Genomic DNA, 15,934 nt, shown 5'->3' with positions numbered 1-15,934 from the left:
TTTACAGATGATCAAACCTTAAAGGTACAGACAATGTGAGTGGAGGGAGGGCCAAGCGCAGGTCAGAGGTATGTATTGTCTCCAGCCAGGACAGTTAGTGAGATTTTGCAAGTCCAGGCAAGTCGTGGGGGTTACAGATAGTGTGACATGAACGCGATCCCAGTTGAAGCCGTCCTCGTGTGCGGAACTTGGCTATCAGTTTCTGCTCAGCAGTTCTGTGTTGCCGTGTGTTGTGATGGCTGCCTTGGAAAACACTGACCTGAAGTTCTGCTGAAGTGTTCCCTGACTGGAAGGGAACACTTCTACCTGGTGGTTGTCTAACGGCGTCCATTCATCCATTGTCGTTATGACACACAGTAACACAGAATCGCTGAGCAGAAACTGATAGCCAAGTCCTGCACACGAGGACGGCCTCAGTTGGGATCTTGGGTTCATGTCACACTATCTGTAAACCCCCACGACTTGCCTGGGCTTGCAAAAGCTCGCTAACTGTCTCCAGCCAGGACAATACATACGTCCTTAACCTATGCTTGGCCCTCTCTCCACTTAGTTTGTATCTTTTAAGACTTGATTATCTATAAAGACTTGCATTCCAGCCCATTATCTTGTAAATCGAGTTTGTGTCTGTATTTGCTTTTTGTGAACACAAGTCCTTACTCAACTGATGAAGGAGCCTGAGACTCAGAGCTAGTGCCAAATAAACCTGTTGGACTTTAACTTGGTGTTGAGACTTCTTACTATATACCATAACACAATACCATAACACAATAATTAATTGACATTGTTAAAATTCAAAGTTTAGTTTCTATGGTTTGGTTGTCCACAAATTGAAGCAGGTAGCTTGGGTTCAAAATATTCCAATATAACTAGGTACATATAAATATCAAAAATGTCAGAACACAGTTGAGCTGCTTGGTGGAAATTCTATCTTTTGAGTACCTTGTGACACCTGTTATGACCACAGCAGATGTTAGTTACTGAGCAAATCAAATCTCAGAGGGAACTTGATTTACGAGCCATACCTTTTTTTGCAATTCTGAAAAAGAAAACTAGTCCAATAACACTTGGGTATTTAAAAACTAAAAATGCATTAAGAAAAAAGAGAATTTAAGTTTACAGTTATACAGTTAAAATTAATCTTAAAACATTCCTCCATAATTGGTAGATCCACAAATAAACACCTGCCAAGCAACATTCCTTTGTAGATGTTTAACTGTAAAAATCCAGTAAAGCTGCTGTAGCTTTAATAAAATATACCTCATGATCTCTCAAACAAACTTCCATGCTGTTGTTGAAATTCTTGAATTTCAGAACAAGACTGCTTTTTGCAGCCCAAGGCTTTTCTGGAGATTGGATGGCTGACTCAAACTTTTCCTCCTCCCAGTCCAGAGTTGTTCTAGGAGATCTTCCTCTCTCAGCATCTCTCCTTGTACATTCTTTTCCCCTTCCATTGTCCTCAGGACTTCCTGAACTCCACTTTTTCAAAATGTAAACGTCTTTCATGTTTTCCTTTTGGGCCCCCACTTTCAAGTCAAATAAGTTGAATAACCTTCCCTAGATTACCTTTAATTCATATGTTTGTCTGTTGTAAAAGCTCCTGATTAATTGAAATTTAACAGCTGGGAGAAAAAAGGTCCCTGTGTACCTCCTTATGCACACTTTTAAACCTAGCCTATTTACTTCATTAAAGAAAACAATCATGGTTTCACTACAAATGCATGCATTTAGCATCTTCATTCCTTTTCATGACTCAATTCTTCTAGACTAGTGGTGTCCATTAACCTTTTCCCAACTTGATTAAATAAGTTACACAACCTTCTTTCCAGAATAACACAATATTTGTCAAAAATATTTTAAAACCAGCATCCATTCTCTCAGATCTTCATTGGCTAGAGAACACTCTTGATTGTCGTAAATGCAGAAGTCTTGTATCATCTTTAACAAAAAATTATACTCATCCTTCTAATATTGAATGAGGAACTGCTTGAGAGTGAGTAATTTTTCATTAAGTGTAGGCCAAAAATGTTGAGACAAAACAGCATGTCACAAGGCCTTCCTAGTTAGAAACAGGAAGTGCTGAGGTAATTCATCTCTTTCCTAACTTATGATGTAGACTTAGAAAATTGCAATTTGATTTACATTAAATAAAAACAGAACATGTTGGAAATTTTCAACATCTGCAGAGAGAAACAAGATTTAACATATCAGGTGACAACTCTTCATAGGAACAATTTCCTAGGTTTCCTTAAAGATATCCCAGGCATATGGTGAAATGTTCAAAATAGGTAACAAATCTTAATCATTAACATGGTGCAAAATAAGGAAAAATTTAGATTTCAAAATTAGGTCCTTTTTTTGGAAAAAAATCCTACAAGACAAACTTAATGCACCTAGTGAAAAAAGAGAGCAATGGTCCTGACATTTGCAACAGGTAAAGAACTATTAGTAGTGGAACTGAAGGATTTCATTCCAAGTTCATTTCTCCTTACCTTGTATTGTTCCCATTTAATTAAAATGAAAAGCTCCTTATCCCATCAACTATTATCAAAACATGAAAAATGGAACACCCTATACTTAAATGACCAAACCTTTCCTTCAAGTTTCACCAGTAGAGTTTGTTTTGGAACTCTTTTATTAATAGTTTTGCGATCCCAGCTGATGCTGATACTGAACAAGGCAGATCCTAGAGTGAAACCTGGTTTGATAGATCCTAACTTTTTAAAGAAACCGTGGAAAAAGGGTACAGAATTCACAGGCATTTACTGATGAACTTCATCGTAATACAGTTTTAACAGGGAAACATTAACTCTATTACACAAGACAGTTGAAGGATCTCATTACAAGTATATGAAAATGATTCAAACTCTAACAACATAGGAATTAGGAGCAGCAGTAGGTAATTCGGCCCTTCCAGCTCACTGTCATTTAATATGATCATGGCTGATTTTATCCTGGTCTAAATTCTACTTTCCTGCCTGCTCCTCATAGCTCTTTATCCCGCTTTTCATCAGAAACGTATCTTTTTTTTTTGAATATGTTGATTGATTCTGCCTCCACTACACTCTGGGGCAGAGAATTCCACAGATTCACAATCCTCATCACAGTTTTGAAACTACTTCCTCTCTCTTTATACCTATGACCTCTTGTTCTGAACTGTTCCACAAAGACGGACATCCCTTTAATCCCAGCAATACAGTGACACAAAAACCCAGTGAAGCTCTACCATTGTCTTCACACCAAGGCTTCTTGCTTGGCTGGCCCAGTTGCAGAAGGCTTTCTTCCAGCAGATTTCTTAGCATTCACTCGATGTTTTCCTCCAATTGGGGAGGTAGTGGTGTAGTAATGTTGTTACTGGACTAGTGATCCAGAGACAAGATCTGGAGACATGGGTTCAAATCCTGCCATAGCAGACTGCAATAACCATTGTCGATTGTTGTAAAATCCAGCTGGTTCAATAATATCCCTTAGGGAAGGAAATCTGCCATCCTTACTTTTTCTGGCCGATATGTGACTCCAACCCCACAGCAATGTGGTTGATTCTAAATGCCTTCTGAAATGGAGGCCTGTTAGAGATGTTCATGTTCCATAAAAGTGAAAAAAAATACTGGTACCTCTCCTTGAAGCACCCAAATCTGGACTCTAAACTCACTATTACTTCAACTGTAGGGTAAACACACAAATTTTCTAAACTTAGTTCCCCAGCAGCTTTGCAAGATTTCTTGCGAGAAAGTAAATGTGTTAAGAATGTGTGAATACGAGCAATTCCAGAAAACTTGACCTTTTTGCTTGGTAGCCCTCCAGCTGACAAAAGAACTAAATGAAACTGAAACCATGTTCCGCCTTTTGTAATAAACAAACATAAATATAAATTGCACTTGGTTACATATTGTTCCTAACAATAGATGGAAAAGGGAACAAAAAAGATTTATGGAGGAAAAACATAACCACTGGTGTCTGTGGCAGCTAATTTAAGGAACTTGGGTGGGCTGGTTTGCAAGACCAAAAGTTGAATCTAGAATCAACTTCATTAATGAACATTAATATCCAATAATTGTACATTCAGGATTCTGAAACATATTCCCTTTACTCCTTTCACTAAAGGATCCAGTTAGAACAACCATTTTTCTTGCTTCAACCTGCAAGAATTCTATGCTTGCTTCTTAAAGTTAGGAAGGTGGTCACCCATAGTTGAGTTGAAAAGCGTTGCATTTGACACCAGCTCTTTTTTGAAAAATTATTGGTTAAATATTAATGTGATGAGGCAGATGGTGAGAGCATTTAAGCACAAAACGACTCCAAAATTGCACATGAGTATACTGGTATATGAATGCTTGCCATGGTTATTTAACCTTTTCTCTGTTGCTTTCTCTGCTAGTATGGTGGAGCTCATCCACATGTATCCCAGGGCATAATTTCAGTGCTCAAGTCCCTTTGCTAAAGGATAAATTTAACCCAACAGAAATTTTATATTTTCTAAAGATGGAAGCTGAGTATATAATTCCTATTTCCATTAGGAGGCTGCTTTTCTTTTACTGTTTGGACAGGTTTTTTGTTATTGTTGTATGTTGTTTTGGGGGGGTGGGGTGCGGTGACACAGGTTGGTATGGCCAGTAGTGTGCATTAGTATGAATGGACATTGGGGGTGCACAGTTGGTATGGCCAATGGGGTGTGCGCTGGTGTGAATAGACAATATGGAGGGGGGGGGCGGTGCGGCAACACAGCTGATATAACCCATGGAGGATGCACTCAAATAACTGGGCGATTTTCCCAGAAGTGCTGAATTGGTAGGAAAACTGTTCCAGAACACAACTGTTTTCTCAGTTCACCTTCACACACGAACCTCCCCACTCTGTGCACTGCAGGGATCGCAATTGTGAATCTCATTTAAAAACCCTGTTTTGTGGGGTGAGGGAATGGCTTATTCATGCCAGAGCCTGACAGTTCTGGAACTCTGCGCATATGCAGTGGTCCCAATCTCAGTTTCCCCATTTGCTGGCCAGCCCAGGACACTCGCAGTGCTGCCTGCTGCCTCTCAATTCCCACTCCCCATGGCCTGATCGTGGTCCCCACAGCAATTCCCAGCACTGACGCCAACCACCCCCCCCCCCCCCCCCCCCCCCCCAATTCCCAGACCAATTGCTATGCAGAGTGGCAGTGGGATCACCCCTAGGCCCCATCCCTCAACCAGGCCCCCAACCACCACTCAATCCCCAATTGCGTCCCTTTTCCAGTAGTTTGCTGAACATGGGGAGCTACTGTAAACTCCTCTGGAATGATGTACGCGTGGCAGAGTGGGAGATTCATTCAGGCCTGGCAAGTTCCCAATAACGCAATGTAAAATATATTTAAAATTAAAAAAAGAATCAAGTGACTTACCTGTCTTCCTGTCGGTTTCCAGCATGGTCTGGACTCTGACTGTTCTCCAGCTCTGGGAGATGTGCATGCATTCCAGGTGCGTGTACAAATCCCAGAACGAGGCCGGCAACGCACGTCTCCCACTCCGACCTGCCAGAAGAGTTGTGGGTCGGGATGGAAGAATCGCCCTGTGTTTCAATTATGAAACATATGTGCATTTTTGCAAAATGCTATTTCCCCAATTCTAGCTTTGAGAAAACATGTGATACTCCAAGTAGTCTCAAACAGAGAAACAAGGGCCTCTAGGGAGGCTTACCAAAGAACATAAGATAGATGAAGCTAACCCAAAAGAATATTTAGAGCGGCAGGACAAGAGTGCATGGCCAGTGTTTGAAGGGTAAGCTTAAGACAACAGTTATTGCATGCACGAATTAAATTGGATTATTAATTTACTACACAAACTCCAAATCTATTTTATTAAATTAATACGCAATTAGATATTGTGTGTCTGATATCTGGAAGAACTCCCACTCTTTGAATTGCTAAAATTTGACCATACTTGTTGAATTAAAAATTGAAATACTGGAAATATTTAGCAGACCCAGCACTGGGAGTTAACATTTTGGGTCAAGGACGTTCCTCCAGAACTTTGAGAATGTCATACAATGCTGAACGGTTGGACTTAACATTTTCGTATGTTGTTGAATGAGGATCACTGCATCTTCATAAAAAGATTGATCATGGGACCAAATAAAAGCCATTCTCCACTCCCCAACCCTATATAAATAAAACAATTAACTTGTTTACTGTGTCCTATCTATTTGGGTCCTTTTGAACCAGTAATTAGATTTATTTATTTTCCGTTCTTGTGCTATTTATTTGTTCATCTCAACTCTTTTTATTTAAATCCAGCTCCTTGTTTTCCCCACCTTTTTTAAAGAAATGTCTCCTGGCTGTCACCTTTTTTTCAAAATGATGAGAGAGTCTGTAGACTTCAGTGCTTATTGAATAGTTTTATTTCTATTTCTTATTTTCATTAACTGCTGAGTTATCATTCTTAGTAGAGTCATGGAAATATTAGTGTTGGGCAGAGGAGAACATTTTAAACAATTACTATTGGGATTTCTTAAAACTGCATTGTCATGGGCAACAAAAGTATTTGGTGAACTTCATTTTCATTTGTGTTCAAATTGCCACCTCTCCCTTTATAAACATAATTTTTATTGTAGTAAGTAACATGTAGCAAGAAATATGTATATTTTGCTGGAATACGTGGTCTTTTTTTTACAAAGAAAGTTAGCTTGGTAAACATTTAAACAAAACAAGAATAGCACAGCTGTACTTCCTGGCTCATCTGCAATAGGACAGCAACTCCATTTGCTACTTGGGCAAAAGCAAGTGTTTGGAGAATAATAGCAACTCAGTTCTGACCCCAAGTCATTGTTCACTTATTTAAAGGTTTTTTGTTTGAGCTGTATTACGTATTGTTTGTGACCATCACTGCAGCACACATCAAATCTAACGTTGTATATTTGAAGGAATTGCTAAATGTTGTCTTGCCACGGCCGTCTTTCATCAAACGTAAAGCTCAAGCAGGTATTTCTAAACACTTTTAGAAATTATTTTCTGCCTTGTTTCTTGTTTAGGAAGCAAACATGACGATGGAACACAAAGTGATACTGAAAATGGAAATGGCCAAAGGCGTGCTCACAAACATGCTGCACTTGAAGATCAATTGAGGATGTATCGTGCAGAACAACAGAGGCTTCATCATCAGAAGACTGCAGCTTCAGAAAAAGCCCATGAGCTTCCTTCAATGAGTAGGACTGCCTTTATGATAGAGTTCTTTGATGAAGATAATCCACGCAAGCGGCGATCCTATTCTTTTACACAAATTGCAGCAGCTCTACCCCAAGAAAGTCCTCATCCAGTTCCACCTGCAAAACCAGACAGGTCAAAAGGCAGCACAGCTGAATTGAAGACAACTTCTTTAACATGGCAGCCAAGTCCTCCTCATGCGAAATCATCACATAGTGTACATGAACTTCATCAAACCAAACATTTACAAAAACAAAAATCTGATGAACCATCAGTTCCTTTAGCATCTGTTCAAACAACACAGCTAAGAAGTTCTGCTAGTCCTGGGCACAGGCAGAACTATAGTCAACAGCTGGAACAACAAATGATTTCACCATCGGCCACCAAGGAAAATGATGATGATCAAAGTGATAAAGGAACATACACCATTGAACTTGAAAATTCCAATACAGAAGAAGCTGAAGCTCGTCGAATGATTGACACGGTAAGAGCCTAGAATGCATATTGTATCCAGTAAATGATTTTGAGGAACACATTTCTGTTTGTTTGTTACTAAGATCTGAGCATTAGAAAAACTTGAAATTATTTGCTGTTTACTAAGCAATTATTCTGGTACATCCAATAATCAGATCTAAAAATTAGTATAAGATAGTAATTGTAACGTGTTTTCCAACTTAATTGTCCTTTTTACACTTGAGCTACTACTTATCATTTTCTCAGAATAGCAAGGCAAAGGAAACATTGTTGTGAGTCTTAGAATCTCTGACTCCAAATATAATAAACAAAGCCCCATCACTAGCCTATTTGAGAATTTTTCTGTTCTCACTAGATTGCATTGTCACCTTACGTCTAACCTTTCCAATTACTCATACTTGCAATTTTCTTTTAATATTTCTGTTTCTACTTTTTCACAAGACATAACAGTTGATGTTCTCAGAATTGTTAAATTCATAGTTAGAGGCCATCATACAAATGCTGGTTTTTTTGGAAGAAATACCCAACTAGTTCCATTCCTCAGCTCTTCCTCAGGACCTTGCAAATTTGTTTTCTTCAAGTATGTGTTCCTGTAGAACCTAATTGCATTAATCTTTCAGGGAGTACATTCCAGATCTCAACAATCCTCTGTGGAAATATTTTGCTCAGTTTCGTTCGAGTTGTTCTGATATTTTAGATCCAAGATTTCTGCTTACCAACTGATTTGCCAGAGGAAACAATTTCTCCCTATTTGTTCTTTCACTGCACACTTCTCTCCAGACAGAGAAATGTCTGTTCACTGCTAATCTCTTAGCCAATTATGTACTCAAGTTGCCGTCATCTCTTTAAGACCATGAGCTTCTCCAGCAAACGAGCTTCCTTAAGCAACTTAACACTGATTAAACAGTTCCCTGACTTGTATGGTTTTATCATGCTAATAATTAGAAGGTCACTCTTCCCAGAGAATAAGCAGTCAAGAAAAGTGACCTCTGTGGAATAGCAAGCATTGATGAGGATTTAGTTAGCAAGAGGTAAGTGAGGAAAATATTCACAATGAGAAGTTCTCGTCTCGTTTTCCAGAAGCTACGTAAGCATAAAAATATCAGTCCCGACAGCAGAATATTTTCATTAACTTGTTTCCTCAATTGAGAGTTGTTTGAGAAGGGAATATTTTGTTAATAGGGCTAAAAACCTCAAATTTTCCACCACTGAATCAGTTTTTTTATGATCCAAAAGGTAGAATTATATTTGTAATTAAATTAAACATTATTTCAGAGCACAGATGTCATGTAGCATTTCTTTCAGATTATGATATGAAACGTATTAGAAATGCTATTTCATTTTCCCAGCACAACCAATCTAACCTTCTAATGAGATTTGCAAATTTTAAAGTTTTTGTAGATCTTTAGTCATTCATAACAACACTCTGTTTGTAATGTTGGGATTCATAACATTCCAAAGACATAGGAATTTAGATGGTAGTCTATTTTTACTTAAATATGCCTTTATGAAATACTATATAAACGCAAGTTGTTTTTGCATTGTTATTTGTTACAGTCCAATTCATGTGATATAAATTATGGCACAAATACATGGGTTGAATGCTAATGAAGTCAATTTGTATGAATGGCTAATTCGGTAGAAAGGTTAGGCACTTGCTAACAAATTGTTGACTGTTTATCTAACACAAATGGAGCTGAAATTGCTTGTGTCCAGTGAATGACAAACTGCTTGTTGCATTTAAGATTTTTGAGGAATATGGAAACTACTTTACTAGAAATGGACTTGGCCAAGGAGGACAGCGTGTATTTTTAAGATGCCATTCATAGCATTTGTTACACAGTGGATATGTTCAGCCAGGCACATAAAACTTGGCCAAGACAGTACAAGTCTGCCTAAAGCAAGGAACCAGTGACTGTGTACGCTTCATTCATGAAGACAGTTATACAATACAAAATATCTATCCCAAAATCAGCATAGCATAGCCTCATTTTTTATGCATGTGTGGTGATATGTGGTCTCCACAGCTTGATCGAGGAGATCACCCATGAATTATTAAGGGGAGAGAGAATGGCTCTACAGTGTTGTTAAATGGCGGGGCAGGCTTGAAAGGCTGGATGGCCTACTCCTGCTCCTATTTCTTGTGTTCTTATGTTCTTACTGACCAAAATGATTCAATAAACTTGCTGACTTTCCCACAGTGCAGAGCATCATACATTTCCATTTGGCCACTGCCGATGTTGTTTTGTATAGCCAAAAAATGTTTTTTCAATGATGTATTTGTGTAATCACTGGCACAAAATTATCCAGGTCAGTGTTTGCTTCCCCAGAAGTACTCATGATAGCCTAAATTAAAGCTGATCATCTATGTCATCATTGCTTGAAGGTGGACATACACCTTCTCAATGCTGGGTGTTGTAGTAGAGTGCACTAAATATCAAATCAAGTTGTGAAATTGAGTTTAATGTATTTGCCAATTTCTAAACTGACATCAGAAACATAACACGATATAAATTGGAGTTATGTAGCACCTTTCATGAACATAGGATGCGCCTCAGCATTCCGAATCAATTAAGTATAAAAACAAAAATATTGGAAATACTCAGGTCAGCCAGCATATGTGGAGAGCAGAACCAAGTTAGTGCTTCAGTTCATAGAATCATAAAATGATGCAGAACAGGAGGAGGCCACTTGGCCCATCAGATATTTAGTCCTTTGATAGAGGTAGTTAATTAATGCCACACCCTTGCCCTTTTCCCAAGGTCCTACAATGTCTGTCTTACTCTTCAAAATATCGAATCTGATTTTCCCCCTCTCAACCAATGCATTCCAGATGGCAGAAATGGAAGTGTATAATTATAATAGCTTTTAAATACATACAATAGCAGGGGAAGGATGGAAGGGAGTGGATGAATGAAAGAAAAGGTGGGGTCTGATGGGGTAAAAGAGATGATTGACTGTTTATAATCACTGCCCCCTTTGGGCTGCATGTGCTGGTAATGATTATGCTGTTGCCATCTGTATCTTTTTTAGACCCTTCCTTTATTTATTGACTTGTCGTGCACCACCCCATTTTGCCTTGCACTATCATTCTTTTGACTTTTAATCACTCCTACTTTCCACCTCATCTCACATCTTCCTTCCCTTTGTACTTTGCCCCATCCCCCAATCGCTTTTGCTATTGCTCTGTATGTAATTATAACCTGTTACCAATGTAATTTTTACTTGTTTTAACATATGCCATCAACCTGAAACTTTGATCCCCTGCTAACAGGTGGGTTACCTGATTTGATTTATCATTGTCATATATTAACATAGTGAAAAGTATTGTTTCTTGCACACTATACAGACAAAGCATACACTTCATAGAACAGGAAACGAGAGAATGCAGAATGTAGTGTTACAGTCATAACAAGGGTGTAGAGAAAGATCAGCTTAATGCAATGTAGTGTACGGCCACCACAGGGACAGTGATCACTTTACTTGTAGGATACCAAATTTGTAGCAGTGTAACTCAAATATTCTCTCTACTCACGTTTGTAGGGTCTCAACTTGGGAGTGTACCCAAATCTTTTCTTCCCTCATATCAGCACCACATCATTCTATAGCAAGGAAATCATTAAAGGCTTCTTTATAATTCAGCTTAAAACTTTTTGGTGTTATCCATATTTTTTTCAAAAACCCTTTGCGTGGTGTGATAATGTGGCTCCTTTAAAGAGCGATCCTTTGAGGGTCACGTGGTTGTGCCTGGAGCCGCCTCCAAATTTACTCACGGTATATTTAAATAAAAGGCTTTGGAGTTATAGTTGATTTTTTTTTTAACTGGTGCTGGTAGGTAATTATTGCTAACATATGATATCACAAAGTATTTTCACATTATTTTCATTTGTAGTTTAAACCATAGCTTCATTTCTCTAAGGAACGCAGATTTGAAATTTAACATACCACTCCCTGGGTATTCTCTGAAGAGAAGTTATTTTATGTGAACTGTTCCTTTTACAATGTAGATTGCAAATTTACTGTGATCTCAATAGCTGTTTTCTTTTATAATTGTGTAAAGAAAGCTATTTCAGACTATATTTTAGCTGAGTGGATAGACTGTATGGTGTTGTTTTTCAGTTTGCAGTAATTTACTTGAAAAAGCTTGGATTGATTTCTGCTGATGCAATGGCCACACATTAAGTCAGGGTGGGGGTTTGCTATGGTGCAGAACTGCTGCTTGATGGCATTTGCATGCATATGTGAAGAATCTTTGCCTTGGCTTGTAAATTCTAATACTGCAGTGCACAAGATGACCTTCCTCTACTGGCCATAATTCATGTCTAAGTGAAAGTTAAAACAATCACCAATAGTTTTAGATTATTTCTGATATTAGCTTCCTCACTTTTCCATGGCACAAGTCAGTTCCTTCCTACAATTGGTGCTCTAGCTGTATTTGGAGCTGCTTGTTTTTTTCCTTCGAAAGATTTAAAATGTTTTCAAGTCAAGGTTAAAAACTTATTCAGTAGGATTACATCTTCTGTATGGTGAGATCCTCAGTCTGTTTGGGTTAGCGCCCCACTCCACACCTATTCATGTGACAGTGTATATTTTGGGAGGTTGAAATTTCCTTGACGAATATTTTACCATTTATGTTCTTTATCAAGTACAAATGAATGATCAAATTACTTGAGTACTAGTTAAAACCATATCAATAGTAACATTTTTTTCCTTCATAATGCCATCCAATAGTTGATAATGATATAGAATTTAAGATCCCATTTCTGGTATTTTCCACAAAACGAAAAAAGGCAGAAATTTTGCAGCTGCTTTAGGAGCATATCCTCCAATTCTAACTCATTTTGTGAAAGTTGAAAAAATGGTACATGAAGTTATTTGGCAGGCTGGAATTGTTATTTTGATTGTTTCCTTTCTTCAGGCTTTGGGTTTGATTATGTTCTTTTGGCTTGCCCAGTATTAACCAGCTTTACTAAGGGCCTATTTGAAATGTTTATAACTTCTCTTTGACCAGCCACATCATTTTAATTTGCACATCTCTGGTCCTTACTATATATTTTGCTTTCACTAAATTAATACTTAGTTACTAATATGAATAACAGGTTATTAGGAATCATGAGCTTTTGGAGCGCTGCTCCTTCATCAGGTGAGTCTGTTGGACTTTAACGTGGTGTTGAGAGACTTCTTACTGTGCCCAATCCAGTCCAATACTGGCATCGCCACATCATGACTAATAAGATTGCTGATAGTTTTCACAGTGTAATACATGCAATTAAGTTACAGCATGGCAACATTCCAACTAGCATGTAACTATGTGGCCCTAATCAAACTTATCGGGCCTGTTTTCATTTCCCTTCTTCCCTTTGTCTTTCATCCAGCAAATAATAATACACTTACCAATTGTCAAAAAACCTTGCCTCCTATTTTCAAAGGACCTTTTTTGTAACTTTGTGCAGTAGGAACCTACTTCTTTTTAAGCCATCACTTCAATTTTTCCTGTTGGTGTCTTGCCAATTCAGATTTTAATCAGAAACTTGCTACAAGAATTGGTGAAATCTCTTTTTTACTTACCATTCTTTGGTTTGTCATGTACTTTTTTGCATTTCCAGGCTTCCTTCAAAAATGTGTGCTTAGTAATTGTATTGGCTAGTTTTGTTTCAGATGCAGAAATGCCAATGTACTTTCCCTCATGAATTAAACTTTACAAAGGAACAAATTAATAAGACAATAAAAACAAGTTTAAGTTTTTAAAGATTCAGTTGTGTGGCGGAGTGAAAAGCAGACAAATTATGTTAAACTTTAAACATCAGTTAAACCACATTTAGAATACTGTGAGCAGATCTGGAGGATTGCTGGAGGAGCTCCAGCTCAGGGTAAATGAGCTGGCCTCTGAGCTACAGACACTGAGGCTCATCAAGGGGAGAGAGGGTGCCATTGTCAATGGGGTGCAAGTGACATCCACCCCCCCTAGACTGGCTAACTCTAAGGGTCAGGGACAAGAGGGGGCTACTGGGAAGAGGAAGGGGGGTGAGGAGCGGAGGCCTCAGCCTCTTAATCTGCATAACAGGTTTGAGGTTCTTGCTTCCAAGTTGGACGAGAACGAGGCAGGTGAGGTTGGTGAGCAAGCTGCACACGGTACAGTGCTGCAGCAGGACATAGGCAAAGAGAAAAGGAAAAGGAACGTAGTAGTTATTGGGGATAGTGGGGTGAAGGGTATTGACACTGTCCTTTGTCACAATGACAAAGTGCACAGAAGGGTGTGTTGTCTGCCTGGTGCTCGGGTACGGGATGTCGCAGCTGGGCTGCAGAGGAACCTGGAGTGGGAGGGTGAGAATCCGGTTGTTGTGGTACATGTGGGTGCCGGCGACGTAAGCAAAATGCAGACTGAGGATCTGGGGAGGGAGTATGAAAAGCTTGGAATGGAATTAAAAAGTAGAACCGACAAGGTGGTTATCTCTGGGCTACTGCCTGAACCGTGTGCAGATGGGCATAGGGTTGACAGGATTAAGGAAGTGAATGGGTGGCTCAGGGATTGGTGTGGGAGGAATGGGTTTGAATTTATGGGGCATTGGCACCAGTATTGGGGTAGGTGGGACCTGTTCGGGAGGGATGGGGTTGGTCTGAACCGTGCTGGGACCAGAGTGCTGGCGAATCGAGTAAAGAGGACTGTAGACAGGGCTTTAAACTAATTATGGGGGGGGAGGGTGTGAGGGTAGGTGACCTTACGAGGTCTAAAGTTAAGGAGAGTGTACATGTAAGGGAAGAGGCCGAGGATGTCCCAATAATAAAGGGAGTAGGGGGCGTGAGTATAGTTGTTGGCGTTGCGGCAAATAGGGTCCAGGTGAAGGCTGGGATGAAAGCACTTTATCTGAATGCACGAAGCATTCGGAATAAAGTGGATGAGCTGATGGCGCAGATCGACACAAATGGATACGATCTGGTGGCCATTACAGAGACGTGGCTGCAGGGTGACAGGGACTGGGAGCTGAATGTACAGGGCTATCAAGTGTTTAGGAAGGATAGACAGGAGGGAAAAGAGGGGGGCGTAGCTCTGCTGATTAAGGATAGCATCAGGGTGGTAGCAAGGGATGATATTGGAGCCAAGGAGCAGAGGGTGGAATCGTTGTGGGTAGAGATTAGGAACAGCAAAGGGAGGAAGACGCTGGTGGGTGTCGTCTGTAGGCCCCCGAATAATGATCTGGAGATGGGGCGGGCTGTTAACGCGCAAATAAGTGCAGCGTGCAGGAATGGGACGGCCGTAGTTATGGGGGATTTCAATCTGCATATTGATTGGTCAACCCATGTTGGACGTGGGGGGCTCGAGGAAGAGTTCTTGGAATGCTGCCGGGATAGTTTCCTCGAACAGTGTGTGTTGGAGCCGACGAGGGAGCGAGCTATCTTGGATCTGGTGCTATGTAATGAAGCGGGTAGAATTAGGGACCTTGTGGTGAAGGATCCTCTTGGGGAGAGTGATCATTGTATGGTGGAGTTTCTGGTGCAGATGGAGGAGGAGAAAGTGGGTTCCCGGACACGCGTCCTTTGTTTGAATAGAGGGAAATACGGTAGGATGAGAGAAGAATTGGCGAATGTGGACTGGGAGAGCGCGTTGGAGGGAGGGTCTGTTAAGGAGCAGTGGAGGATCTTTAAGGAGATCTTTCTTGGTGCTCAACGGAAATTTATTCCGATGGTCAAAAAGGATAGTAGGAGGAGAGGTAATAAGCCGTGGATAACAAAGGAGGTGAAGGAAAGTGTTAAACTAAAAGCGGAGGAACTTAGAGTAGCTAAGAGTAGTGGGCGAGAAGAGGATTGGGAGAGGTTTAAATGTCAACAAAGATTGACAAAGAAGTTGATAAGGAAGGGTAGGAGAAACTATGAAGCTGGGCTAGCGCTTAATATAAAAAAGGATAGCAAGAGTTTTTATAAATATATAAAAAGGAAGAGGCTGGCTAGGGTGAATGTTGGTCCTTTAGAGGATGAGAAAGGGGACCTAGTGGTAGGGGATGGGGATATGGCTAAGGTATTGAATAACTTTTTTGTTTCTGTCTTCACGGAGGAGGACGTGAATAATTTGCCGGTGTTAGCGATAGAAAGGTGGTAGGACTGGAGGGTCTTAATGACATTACTGTTACTAGAAAGGCGGTGCTCGACAGACTGGAGGGGCTGATTGTAGACAAGTCCCCAGGACCGGATGGAATGCATCCGAGGGTTCTGAAAGAAATGGCGGAGGTGATAGTGGATGCCTTGGTGGTTATTTTCCAAACGTCGCTGGATTCCGGGGAAGTGCCGGAT

The 15,934-nt window shown here is 39.9% G+C and overlaps 1 protein-coding gene across 10 annotated transcripts in view; it reads left to right on the top strand.

Annotated features, from left to right (window-relative positions):
- Window positions 1-15,934, top strand: part of cep170aa (centrosomal protein 170Aa) — a 132,621-nt gene that overhangs the window by 50,229 nt on the left and 66,458 nt on the right. For all 10 annotated transcript variants that reach the window (XM_080200749.1, XM_080200750.1, XM_080200746.1 and 7 more), the window contains one exon: window positions 7,003-7,658. In XM_080200749.1, coding sequence (XP_080056875.1) covers window positions 7,003-7,658 — 656 coding nt within the window. The remainder of the gene's footprint in view (window positions 1-7,002; window positions 7,659-15,934) is intronic.

The sequence above is a fragment of the Carcharhinus amblyrhynchos genome, chromosome 12 (genome assembly GCF_965287045.1).
Source record: "Carcharhinus amblyrhynchos chromosome 12, sCarAmb.v2.hapA, whole genome shotgun sequence".
NCBI lineage: Eukaryota > Metazoa > Chordata > Chondrichthyes > Carcharhiniformes > Carcharhinidae > Carcharhinus > Carcharhinus amblyrhynchos.
The sequence above is the reverse complement of the archived record's forward strand: the minus strand, read 5'-3'. Positions and strand labels throughout refer to the sequence as shown.